Source organism: Perognathus longimembris, chromosome 11 (genome assembly GCF_023159225.1).
Source record: "Perognathus longimembris pacificus isolate PPM17 chromosome 11, ASM2315922v1, whole genome shotgun sequence".
Taxonomy (NCBI): domain Eukaryota; kingdom Metazoa; phylum Chordata; class Mammalia; order Rodentia; family Heteromyidae; genus Perognathus; species Perognathus longimembris.
Window position 1 is genome coordinate 44,076,717 of NC_063171.1, and position 13,494 is coordinate 44,090,210.

Consider the following 13,494-nt stretch of genomic DNA (forward strand, 5'->3'; position numbering starts at 1 on the left):
GCTCTCAGCCTCCCATGAGTAGCTAGGATTAGAGGCATGAGCCACCAGCTCCTTTTTGGGAGTTTTATGTTGATGTGCTAATCATATAGACTAAACTCTGTGCCTGTGGTTGATTAACTGCTAGAATTAATTTAAAATATTTACAATTAATACTTACAGAAATTAGAAATGTAGAATATTGATAATTAATTAATATAGCACAGGACCTACCAATGATTTTTGACCCATCATCTTCCACATCTGAGAGCTCCATGTCCTCCACATCACGATTATCTGTCACAGGTTCTGGTGTGGCAGATTTCTCACTCTCCATGGTTGGTGACTGTGATTCTTCACCTCCCATTCCCTGAAATGGAGACTCGGAACCCGTTGGGGAGGGAGCATCCATGCTTGGAGAGGGGACTGGTGATTCTTCAGGATCAGGAAGAGTTGACTTCAATTGATCTAACTTCTTCTTTAAATTGTTTACTCGGTTAGCAAATGTTTTATATGCCTAAAAGAAAAAAAGATAGCTTATTTCTCTGGCATAAGAGCCAAGGAAGTTACATTAAGCTATGTTCTTTTGATTGGGCTTTTTTTTTTTTTGGTACTGGGGATTGAACCCAAGACATTGTCCTTGCCAGGTAACTGCTTTGTCACTGAGCTACATCCCAGTTATTAACATCATTGGTACAAAAGAAGAAAATACAATCATCTGTCAAGCAAAGAGTAATTATTGTACCTCCTATCGAATATTGTCATGTATACAAAGTTATCCATAATTCATTCCTCATTCCTGTCTATCCATATAAGCAACTACACTAGGAGTCTCAAATATGCTGGGCACTTCTTCTAGGCACTAGAGATAAAGCACTGAATAAAAAGTTATAAAAAATCAAATAAGGGGGCTGGGAATATGGCCTAGTGGCAAGAGTGCTTGCCTCCTACACATGAAGCTCTCAGTTCGATTCCCCAGCACCACATATATGGAAAACGGCCAGAAGGGGTGCTGTGGCTCAGGTGGCAGAGTGCTAGCCTTGAGCGGGAAGAAGCTAGGGACAGTGCTCAGACCCTGAGTCCAAGGCCCAGGACTGGCAAAGAAAAAAAAATAATCAAATATGGGGCTGGGGATATGGCGTAATGGCAAGAGTGCTTTGCCTTGTATACATGAAGCCTGGGGTTCAATTCCCCAGCACCAGATATACAGAAAACGGCCAGAAGTGGAGCTGTGGCTCAAGTGGTAGAGTGCTAGCCTTGAGCAAAACGAAGCCAGGGACAGTGCTCAGGGCCTGAGTCCAAGGCCCAGGACTGGCAATAAATAAATAAATAAATAAATTATATTGTAATAGCTTTGAAGATCAAATTCTATTAATTTTTTTTAAAAAAACTTTTATTTTAGAAGTTTATACCCTACAGAATTATTGCAAAGATAGTATAGGGGCATCACATAGCCCTACATCCAATTAAATCCCTGTTATTGACATTTCACATTAGAATGGTACATATTTCATGTTAATGAACCTATATTGATGATTTCTTTTATTTTTATTTCTTTTTTTGTTGGCCAGTCCTGGGGCTTGGACTCAGGGCCTGAGCACTGTCCCTGTCTTCGTTTTGCTCAAGGCACTCTGCCACTTGAGCCACAGCGCCACTTCTGGCCATTTTCTGTATATGTGGTGCTGGGGAATTGAACCTAGGGCCTCATGTATACGAGGCAATGTATACGAGGATATGGCCACTAGGCCATATCCCCAGCCCTCTTTTATTTTTACTTAATGCCTATTTTACGATCCAGGTTCACACTCAGGGTACCATATTCTAATTTGTGGTTATGCTTGTTTAAGGCCCTATTGCCTGTAACTGCTGTTGTTAAAGACTTTGACAGTTTTGAAAAATACTGATCAGATAGCTGATTGAGATCTATCTGATAATTTCCTCAAGTCTGGATGGGGTTTTTCAGTTTGGAGAGAAATGATATAAGTACTATGGTCAACATAGCAAATTAGAGGGACATAATAGAATGACCTACCATTGATCACTTTTCAATATTAGCATCAAAATTGAATATAATTTCTTTTTTCCCAGTCCTGGGGCTTGAACTCAGGGCCTGATCACTGTCCCTGGCTTCTTTTTGCTCAAGGCTAGCACTCTACCACTTGAGCCATGGTACCACTTACAGCATTGTATATATATGTGGTACTGAGGAATCGAACCCAAGGCTTCACATATGCAAGGCAAGCACTCTACCACTAGGTCATATTCCCAGACCGGAATATCAATTGTATATGATTAAATTCTATTCATCTCCTGATTGTCTTAACTGTTAGTGTCTTTTTTTTTTTTTAACCAGTTCTGGGGCTTGGACTCAGGGGCCTGAGCACTGTCCTTGGCTTCTTTCCCTGGCTTCTTTTTGCTCAAGGCTAGTGCTCTACCACTTGAACCACAGCGCCATGTCTGGCCTTACCTATATATGTGGTGCTGAGGAATTGAACCTAGAGCTTCATGTATGCGAGGCAAGCACTCTACCACTAGGTCATATTCCCAGCCCCATATTTTTCTTTTTCTTTCTCTGTTTTTTTGGTCAGTCAGGCTTGAACTCAGGGACTGGGTAATGTTCTAAGCCACAGCTCCACTTCCGGTTTTCTGGTGCTTAATTTTGGAGATAAAAGTCTCATGGATGTTCCTGCCTGTCAGCCTCCTGGGTAGCTAAGATTACAGGCATGAGCCAACAATGCCTTGCTCTAAAGATTCAATGCTCCTTATCAAGAACAAATAGAAATTCTGATGTTGTACACCAATGGTAAAACATATGCCTAGCGTGTACAAGGCACTACGATAGATCCCTAGCACCATCACCACTAACACACAACACATACCATATATACATCTAGAGCCCTTACAATCTTTCATATACAATATTTAGCATCCAAAAAATTATCAAGTAAATTAATAGGTCCAAATAATTAAAAAGAAAAAATATATTCATGATACACCCAAAACAAGTAAAGCTAATATTGGAATTATCTGACAAAAACCAAATAACTATAGTTAACATGTTCACAGCATAGGAAAACCTTTTCCCCTTCTCTTCTTCAATTCAAACCCAAACCCATCAGTTGGAGCTGAAAGGAAGTCTATATAGGGGAGAGGCATTACAAGGGATTTCAAAGTCTAAAGATAAACAGAAAGCTCACAGAGGTGGTTGCAGTGTTAGATTTGTTGCAGTGTTAGAAAGAACATTCAGGATTGCAAGTAAGAGAGAACACTAGAAACAAAATTTGTTTTGCTGGACTGAAATAACACCATGACCTCATTGTTTTATACATGCATATACATACATACATACAAACATGCATATATATATACATGCATGCACATTATATATATATATTCACACAGACACATAAATGTGCACAGAGGTTAAATATGTATATAGAAACACATATTTTCTGGCTTTGTAAATGACACCATCTAGCAGCAATGACATCCATCCAATGAGTACATTTATTGCTTAGACCTTGATTTCTAAACATTGTTTCAGTAAAATGTACTATGTCATTTTAGAAAAATAGCCAATTCCAAGGCTAGGTAGAGAAGGCAAGCCTGGAACATCTGTAAAGTCTGTAAGACTCTTATCTCCATTTAGCCACCAAAAAGCCTTAAATAGAGCTGTCAAGATGGTAGCCAATAGAGATATGTGCCCTCTGAGATGGGGCAGAATTCATGCTTGCCTTTTCCTAGCTTCTAGTGGTGGCTATATCAGTACTTGGTGTTCCTTGGCTTACCGAAGTATCACTCTATTGCTTTTGTCCAATTTTCCAGAACACCAAGCCTGGCACCAGTGGTTCACGCCTGTAATCCTAGCTACTCAGGAGGCTGAAATCTGAGGATTGTGATTTGAAGCCAGTCCAGGCAGTTAAGTTTGTGAGACTCTTACCTCCATTTAGCCATTAAAAAAAAAGCTAGAAGTAGAGCTCTGACTTAAATGACAGAGTGAGAGCTTTGAGCACAAAAGCCTAGGCTCTGAGTGCAAGCCCCAGAACTGGCACAATCAATCAATCAATCAATGCACCAGTTATATCAGTTCAGGATCAACCCATGGCTGGGAATATGGCCTAGTGGTAGAGTGCTTGCCTCATATGCATGAAGCCCTGGGTTCAATTCCTCAGCACCACATATACAGAAAATGGCCAGAAGTGGCGCGGTGGCTCAAGTGGCACAGTGCTAGCCTTGAGCAAAAAGAAGCCAAGGACAGTGCTCAGGCCCTGAGTCCAAGCCCCAGGACTGGAAAAAAAAACCAAACATCAATCCAATAATCTGGCCCTTTGGTTCACCATCCATCCATCCATTTACTTTTCACTCAGTGGTAATAGAGTGTTTATCAGCATGTGCAAATCCCTTGGCTCAATTTAGCACCATGACCATATTAACCCATCCACACCCACATACTCTCTACCTAAAATTGGGAAACTGAAGGAGACACGAAAACTTATAAGAAAGAATATGCCTATCAACATCCAAAATCTATGAAGTAAGAAGTAAAAAACTGGGCTGGGAGTATGGCCTAGTGGCAAGAGTGCTTGCCTCCTACACATGAAGCTCTCAGTTCGATTCCCCAGCACCACATATATGGAAAACGGCCAGAAGGGGCGCTGTGGCTCAGGTGGCAGAGTGCTGGCTTTGAGCGGGAAGCCAGGGAAGGTGCTCAGGCCCTGAGTCCAAGGCCCAGGACTGGCAAAAAAAAAAAAAAAAAAAAAAAAAAAAAGAAGAAGAAGTAAAAAATTAGTGAATATAGTACTTTCATATAGTTGGTCTTGAACCCAGGATGCTCCTTCCTGGGACTTGCAAGTGTTGAGTGGGATTAGATGTGTAGGCCATTGCATCTAGGTAATTAAAAGGTCGAAAACAATTATCTAACAATGTGAGGAGTGGGGAAATCTACATTTCTGATAAGTTAACAAGCATTTCTCAACTAGGATAAATCAATAATGCATATAAGAAAATTACTTTCTAAGATGCAGGCAAATGTCAAAAAAAAATCCCAAACAAAAAAGTTAAATGAGATCGTGCTTTTAGGAGGTGGAAATGGTAGAATTTATAGAGCTATATATTTTTATAACTATACAGAGGGATTAAAACTTATAGCAGGGGCGGGGGATATGGCCTAGTGGTAGAGTGCTTGCCTTGTATACGTGAAGCCCTGGGTTTGATTCCTCAGCACCATGTATATAGAAAAGGCCAGAGGGGCACTGTGGTTCAAGGGGTACAGTGGTAGCCTTGAGCAAAAAGAAGCCAGAGACAGGGGCTGGGAATATGGTCTAGTGGTAAAGTGCTCGCCTCGTATACATGAAGCTCTGGGTTCAGTTCCCCAGACTGGAAAAAAACAACAACAACAAAAAACAACACCTTAAAGCAGTTTTCCCCCCAGAGGCCATTAGACAATTGTCTTTCCAGCCAGGTTAAAAACAAAACAATATGTGACAAAACAATATATAAATGTATGCCCAATTTTTTAATCTTGTAATAGTAACTTGGCATAACTCTTTGAGATACCAAGGCTTTAATACAACAAAACAGTGTGTATATGATCTTTAGTATCAGAAGGACATGGGTCAGCTGGGCGCGAGCAGCTTATGCCTGTGATCCTAGTTACTTAGGAGGCTGAGATCTAGAGGATTTCAGAATTGTTTATTTATTTATGCCTGTCCTGGGCCTTGAGCTCAGCTGAGCACTGTCCCTTCTTTTTTTTTCTTTTTGCTCAAGGCTAGCACTCTACCACTGGAGCCACAGTGCCACTTCTGGCCATTTTCTATATATGTGGTGCTCAGGAATCGAACCCAAGGCTTCATGTATATACGGCAAGCACTCTTGCCACTAGGCCATATTCCCAGACCAGGATTACAGAATTTAAAGCCAGCCTAGGCTGAAAAGTCTGTGAGACTCAATCACCAAAATAACCAGCAAAGGGCTGGGGATATAGCCTAGTGGCAAGAGTGCCTGCCTCGGATACACGAGGCCCTAGGTTCGATTCCCCAGCACCACATATACAGAAAACGGCCAGAAGCGGCGCTGTGGCTCAAGTGGCAGAGTGCTAGCCTTGAGCCGGAAGAAGCCAGGGACAGTGCTCAGGCCCTGAGTCCAAGGCCCAGGACTGGCCAAAAAAAAAAAAAAAAAAAAAAATAAAATAAAATAACAAAATAACCAGCAAAAACCAGAGTTGGAGGCATGGCTGAACTGATAAGAGCATCAGCTAAGCAAGCAAGCTCAGGAAGTGAGAAGCTCTGAGTTTAAACTGTGGTAGCAGCAAAATAACAAAAAATAAGCTAGGTGCTGGTGCTCACAGCTGTAATCCTAGCTACTTAGGAGGCTGAGATCTGAGGATCGTAGTTTGAAGCCAGCCCAGACAGTAAAGTCCATAAGATTCTTATCTCAAATAACCACCAGAAAACCAGAAGTGGCACTGTGGCTCAAGTGGTAGAGTGCTAGCCTTGAGCAAAAAAGCTCAGGGACAGCACCCATGCCCTAACTTCAAGCAAAAAAAGGTAAGAAATGTACTCATTTCCTTACTTATGAAATGGTAACCCCTCTGCACAATACCTTGATAACAGTAAGATTAAAATTTAAAAAATATACAAGTCTCCTACATATATCTTAATCTGTAATCCACCACTTTTTACTAGCTACGCTACTGTGTACAAGATCACTAACTCTCTTGTAAAGTCATTTCTTCATCTGAAAAATATAGTGCTAGCCTCATTCTTACCATATACAACAGATAATGCTGTGTATCTTTGACCTATAGCATTCAACATAAGAGAGCTGTAATTACTTACATTGGCTACCACTTTTACTTCTTTGTACTGTGCTTCATAGAAAATTCCAGCATTTTCCAGTGCTTCTGTTAGTGAGGGTCCATTTTTCACCTGCTTATCTAATCCATTCACAAATTCCTCCAGTTTAGAGCTTGCTTCTTCAAATTCTTTGGAGAACTTCTTTCCTCCTGTTTTATCTAAAATAACAGAGAAAGTATTTATTTCTAGATTTAAAAAAAAACACAAGTAAAAATTTAACTCTTTTGAAGAAAATTCCTCTCTATGAACCTGTTCTTGTTACTTAGTATGTAATTGTTTATCTTTTTAGGGACAGGGTGTAGCTATGTAGCCCAGTTTCCCTCAAACTTGTGATGATCCTGTTTTCCCTCCTGAGTGTTGGGTTTACAGGCATTTACCAACAAACTAGGTTCTGAGGTGTGTAGTATTTCTAGTTTAATACTTTTACCTTAAAAAAGAAGCATCTGTAAACCACAATCATATATTAATAAAGCTTGGCACAGATTCATCTAAACCTACTAAATTAAAGCAATAGTGAAGGTACTTGTAGTTAAAACAAAGAAAACACAGACCAACTAAAACTTGATTATTTCTTTTCTTCACAAATTGACTATTGAGGAATAACAGAATGAGGCACAATTCTGTTTACCGACATTATATGTATCAAAGAAGATAGTAAGATATATTTCTTAGATGAGAAAATGAAGTGATCTCTGTGTTTATCATACTAAATATTCTTGACTCCTAACTGGACTTTCCTGCCCAGTCTGGCTTTGACCTGTGATCCTCTGATCTCAGCCTCCTGAGTAGCTATTATAGGCATGAGCCACCAGTGCTCGGCTTTGAAAAAGATTACTAATAACTTGACAAACTTTACCAGGGTACTTTACCAGACATATTTTACTACAATATGGCTTTGACTATGGCAAGACATTATAGTGAATTATATAAGGACACACACAAAGCAATTAACCACATTTATGAAATATAATCATTTTAGTTGGGTGCCAGTGGTTCATGCTTAAAATCCTAGCTACTCAGGAAGCTAAAATCTGGAGGGTTGTAGTTCAAAAGCCAGTTCAGGTAGAAATATCCAAGAGATCCCATATCTAAAAAACAGCCAGCAAGCCGGATGCTAGTTGCTCACACATCACAGTTCAAAGCGAGGCCAGGGGGCAAAGTCCACGAGACTTATATAACTACCAAAATGACAGAAGTGGAACCATGGCTCAAGTAGTAGAAGGCCAGCTTTGAGGCAAAGAGCAAAGGGACAGCACTGAAACCCTGAGTTAAACCTCTAGTACCAGCATAGGAAAAAAAACACACAAATAAAAAAAGCCAGCAAAAGGCTGGGCTGGATGCATGACTCAAGTAGTAGAACACCAGCTAAACAAGCACACTGAGCAATCTTGAGGTCCTGAGTAATAACCTCAGCCAGGGTCACAAGAAAATAAGAAAAAAAGAGAGAGAGAATATATACAATTATCTATACATAATCCAATATAACAAGAACAATATGCTAAGAAAGGATTAAGAGTTTACTTATGACTTTACTTATGATTCTCTCCCTCTCTGCTTGGGAACAAACTTTATTGAGGTCAACCAGTTTGACTACCTGAAAATGGCAGATTTGGAAAGCAAAGCCAGAAACATCAGATTTAAAAGGATGTCTTACCTTTTAAGCACTTGAGAGTTTCTGTGCTGCATACATCCACCCTCATCGTTGACAACTGTTTCTCTTTCAATTCTATCTGATCTTCTGAGCGCTTATATAGCAATAGCTCTTCAATGAGGGCCTGAGACTGAATATAGACCAGAATCATATTTCACTTACAGAATCATTCAGTTGCTTTTATTTTACCTCTCCCACAAATAAAAAACAAAACACCACTAAAGTCTAATGAAATTCCAAAGAAAAAAAAAACATTCACTTTTCCTCAAAGTCAAGGACATCATGGTCAATTCTCATGTCAAATCAAATTTTTGCTGAGCACACGTGGCTCATGCCTACAATGCTAGAAGGTAAGATTAGAAGAATCAAGATTCATAGCCAGTCTGGGCAGAAATCCTTTCTCACCAATAGCTGAGCACAGTGACCTACATCTGTCATCTCAGCTAAAATGGGAGTAAAGAGGTGGATCATGGCTCAAGCATAGGCCTATATAAAAAAAAAAAAAAAACAGTGAGGGGCTGGTAACATGGCCTAGTGGGTAAAGTGCTTGCCTCGCATACATGAGCCCCGGGTTTGTTTCCTCAGCACTACATTTATATAAAAAGCTGGGGGCTGGGAATAAGGCCTAGTGGCAAGAGTGCTTGCCTCCTATACATAAAGCCCTGGGTTCGATTCCTCAGCACCACATATATAGAAAAGGCCAGAAGAGGTGCTCAAGTGGCAGAGTGCTAGCCTTGAGCATAAAGAAGCCAGGGACAGTGCTCAGGCTCTGAGTTCAAGCCCCACAACTGGCAAAATAAACAAACAAAATAACCAGTGCAAATAAAGGTCTAGAGATGTGGAGAACCTCTGCTAGCAAGCAGGAGGCCCTATATTCAAACCAGTACTGTCATAAACAACAAACCCCCCAAAAAACTATTTTTACTTACATAGTTCATAAAATCTATTTCCTTAGTTATTCAAAGGTACTTTATGGTTACAGAATAAAGAATGAATTGGACAAAGGTGGCCAGGTGCTGGTGGCTCACTCTTGATTAGGGGGATTAAAAGAAGAAGAAAATACTTGATAGTGCCCAGGCAAACTCTTAGGTTCAAAGATGAATGGAGTTAAAAGCAGCTGGTATTAAACAACAGAGCTAAAGAAAAGACTAGGCATTAAGAATCATGTCTGTGGTAACCATGAAATCCTTCAGATTTGGGGATACGTTCTGCCACATTAGACATGAGCCTCATATCTCATATCCTGGCAAGAAGCTCATTTATAAGAGATGAAACTTAGATCTCAGGAGGCTGAGATCTAAGGATCATGATTCAAAGCCAGCCTGGACAGGAAAGCCCATGAGACTCTATCTCTGATTAAAGCACCAAAAAACTGTGGAGCTATGGCTAAAATAGTAAAGCGCTAGCCTTGAGTGAAAAAACAGCTGAAGGACAGTGTTCATGCTGAGTTTAAGCCCCAAGCCAGGCAAGAAAAAGAAGGCATGAGAGAGAAAAGTGAGAGAGACGGGGGAAAAAACAAAGAAAAGCAAGAAAGGAAAAAGAAAAGAGAGGCAGGTAGGAGAGAGAAGGGGTGGTGGCAAAAAGCCCACTAACGTCCTTTAAAAATTCCAATAAGGGGTTGGGAATGTGGCTTAGTGGTAAAGTGCTTGCCCTGCATGCATGAAGCCCTGGGTTGGATTCCTCAGCACCACATAAACAGAAAAAGCTGGAAGAGGTATGGTGGCTCAAGTGGTAGAGTGTTATCCTTGAGCAAAAAGAAGCCAGGGGCAGTGCTCAGGCCCTGAGTCCAAGCCCCAGGACTGCCACCCCCACCCACCCTCACCCCCCGCCCACCCCCAATTCCAATTAGTTGAGTACTGGTGGCTGAAGCCTATAATCCTAGCTACTTAGGAAGCTGAGATCTCGGGATTGCAGTTCTAAGATAGTCCGGGCAGGAAAATCTGTGAGACAGTACCCAGGCCAAGTTCAAAGCCCCATGACAGAAAAAAAGAAAATTCCAATTAGGTAAACACAATCTTTTGTTATGAGATTGCTAATTTAGCTAAGCTTCAAAGAAAGATGAGCCTCTTTCTGGCATAAATTCAACACAGAACTCAGCTCATGGGCTGGGGATATGGCCTAGTGGCAAGAGCGCTTGCCTCGTATACTTGAAGCCCTGGGTTCGATTCCCCAGCACCACATATACAGAAAATGGCCAGAAGTGGCGCTGTGACTCAAGTGGCAGAGTGCTAGCCTTGAGCAAAAAAAGAAGCCAGGGACAGTGCTCAGGCCCTGAGTCCAAGGCCCAGGACTGGCAAAAAAAAAAAAAAGAACTCAGCTCATAACAAGTAGTTTGAAAGGTTATTTCTTCAATTAGAGCAACAGATAAAACTAACAAATCTAATCACAATCTGGATTCTTTTACAACAGTTGAAGCATGTTTAGAATGTAATAGTACAACAGAGTAAATCTAAGTATTATTGGCCTATAGAGGAAATTTAACTAAAAAAGGATAAATAATGCTTTGCTATAGTTAACGTATGTTGTAACTTACTCGAAATTCAGCGACTATTTTAGACTTGAGAGCAGCTTTTGGATTCGCAGATGCTGTTAAAATTAAATAAAAGGTAATTGAGAATACCATTACACAGAATTTACTAAATCAAGGAAAAATTTAGATGCATGGTTAAGGGTATATATTCTTCAAATACATGGCAAACATGCACAGTGAAATCATAATTCCTAGAGTAATGAAATATGAAATTTAAACACTCCTAAGTATGGTAATAGAAAAATACACTATTTAGTAAGTCTAACCAACTTACCTCCAGGAAACTATTGAAGTCCTACAATTACTGATTTGGAGACATGAGATACATGAAGTATCTTCTTTTCCTAATCTCACTGACTGTAAGAAGACCTCAATACCTCAAAGTGTTTAGGAACAGGCTATCCAATTAATCCTGAGCACTGGCTGAAGAAAATACCAACTCTATTCCCACGCATTAGCTTTGGATTTCTTTTTCTGCTGACTCAATTCATAACAACAAAAAAGGGCAAGGGACATCTTAAGTAAAGTATCACTGTGGTTAAATTTTGGCTGAAATGATGACTCTTGTTTCTAAGCATGCAACTCATGAATCAAAAAAAAGTCATACAACACTCTTAATCACGATGAACATCATAGGCTTGATGGAACAAAACCTTCCCAACTGTCTTGTTTCACCTCCCAATTCTGTCTTCTACCTGGTTCCCTCCATACCTTCAAGTCTCTCAGTATTCCTCTGTTTTCCCATAGCAGCCTATCACATGCAGTATTTCACTCCCTTGATCACATGCTGTGTAAATGTGGTCAATATAATAGGAGCTCCTGTGAGAAAATGGCTTCTTGCCAAGATGTGAGATATGAGGCTCATGTCTAATTTGGCAGAGCCTATCCCCAAATCTGAAGGATTTCATGACTACCACAGACATGTGCTTCTTAATGCCTAGTCTCCACTTCAGCTCTGTTGTTTAATGCCAGCTGCCTCTAACCTTCATACATTTCTGAACCTAAGAATTTGCCTGGGCACTAACAAGTATTTTCTTCTTTTAATCCCCCAGCTACTTGTGAATCTTCACTCAATAAAACCCTTTTTTTCTGCTTTTCCTTTGTTTAAAAGAATTCTTAAGAAGTCATTTCATCATGGCTTGTTTAGTGTACGACACTGGGAGCCTCCCAGGCCTGGAAAACACAGGCTTGCCCATGGTTTATGCCAGGTACGATGTCAAATGGTCTACATTTTCTTCTGCTCCAAAAGAGGAGATAATTTTATATTAGTTGAGATTTTGTTCCTTACTTTGTGATTTCTTCCACTGCTTATTCGGTTGTTTGTTCAGATTTTCTTTCAGCTGCTTCTGAGTTTTGAAAGAGGTACCTGGAAAACATTTCAGTTTTTGCAATCTGGCATTATGGGGAGCTGTGCTGTTTGTCCACTTCAGTGCCAAAGTTGCAGCATGAAAAAAGGCAATCCGAGACTGTAGTTTCTCTCTTTCTTTTTCTTTCATTTTTATAAAAAAAAATAGAAACACCCACTAGATCTAAGAAGCTGTCAAACATAAAGCTTATAATCAATGAAATTCCTAATTCTCAAAAGAGTAGGCTAGGAGGCTTAAAGATTCCAGTTAACATACTCAAGTAAGAATTTAACAGCTTCTTAGAAAATGGTCATTTTAAAAACAAATTTCTAGTCAAATGATGGTCATGGTAGGAGATTATCACCAACTTCTTTTTGATTAATTATATGCATCAAATATGTAAGAACTAAATTAACTTTTAAAAAGAAAACAGATACACAACTTAGTGCAACTCTAAATTAAAAAGCAGTCTAACACTGACTGAAATTTTATTAGGAAGGAAAGGGGGGATAAATGATGGGGGATTACTTAGAATGTATTGTATACATGCATGGAAATGTCATGGTAAAATCCCTCCCTTTGTATGGCTAATGTATGCTTTAAAAGAAAGACTTCAATGTATAGTTACTACCAAATAGCTTGGTAAGAACTAAAACTGTCCAAACTTTCCAACATCAAGAAGATAGAGTAGTGTTTATTAAACAAAATTAAGGAACAGTTTTATAATGTTCAAATAAAGCAAATGCAGGAAAATAATCAGATATCATCATCACTTAATTTGCTTGATGTTTTTAGTCAATCGAAATAAAATCCAATCTCCCACCCCAAATTCTACTTAAATTTTTTAATTCAAACAGACTAGATTTTTATAAGTATTTAATTTTAAAGTCAGATTAAAATTTTTATTATATAATAGAATCAGATCTATCCCCCATGTATATAAAATTATAAAGTCTAATTTAAAAAAATTTAAGGAGATAAAAAGATACTTACTCAAAGCTTCTCTAAGTGCCACAATCATTTCTTCTGGGTATACATTTCTATCTTCCCAGATTTTAAAGATTCGTTCTATAGATTTAGAAACAGATGGATCCCTAAAGAAAAAGAAAAAGTGGAACAGTATAAAAATACTGACTT

General features: G+C 39.4%; 1 protein-coding gene across 5 annotated transcripts in view; it reads right to left on the reverse strand.

Annotated features, from left to right (window-relative positions):
- Positions 1-13,494, reverse strand: part of Rprd2 (regulation of nuclear pre-mRNA domain containing 2) — a 66,277-nt gene that overhangs the window by 15,541 nt on the left and 37,242 nt on the right. For 3 of the 5 annotated variants that reach the window (XM_048356456.1, XM_048356458.1, XM_048356459.1), the window contains 6 exons: positions 13,351-13,451; positions 12,300-12,377; positions 11,015-11,067; positions 8,485-8,611; positions 6,813-6,988; positions 211-493 (listed from right to left, as the gene is read on the reverse strand). In XM_048356456.1, the coding sequence (XP_048212413.1) occupies positions 211-493; positions 6,813-6,988; positions 8,485-8,611; positions 11,015-11,067; positions 12,300-12,377; positions 13,351-13,451 (818 nt within the window). The remainder of the gene's footprint in view (positions 1-210; positions 494-6,812; positions 6,989-8,484; positions 8,612-11,014; positions 11,068-12,299; positions 12,378-13,350; positions 13,452-13,494) is intronic. The other 2 variants (XM_048356457.1, XM_048356460.1) reach the window with 1 other exon arrangement.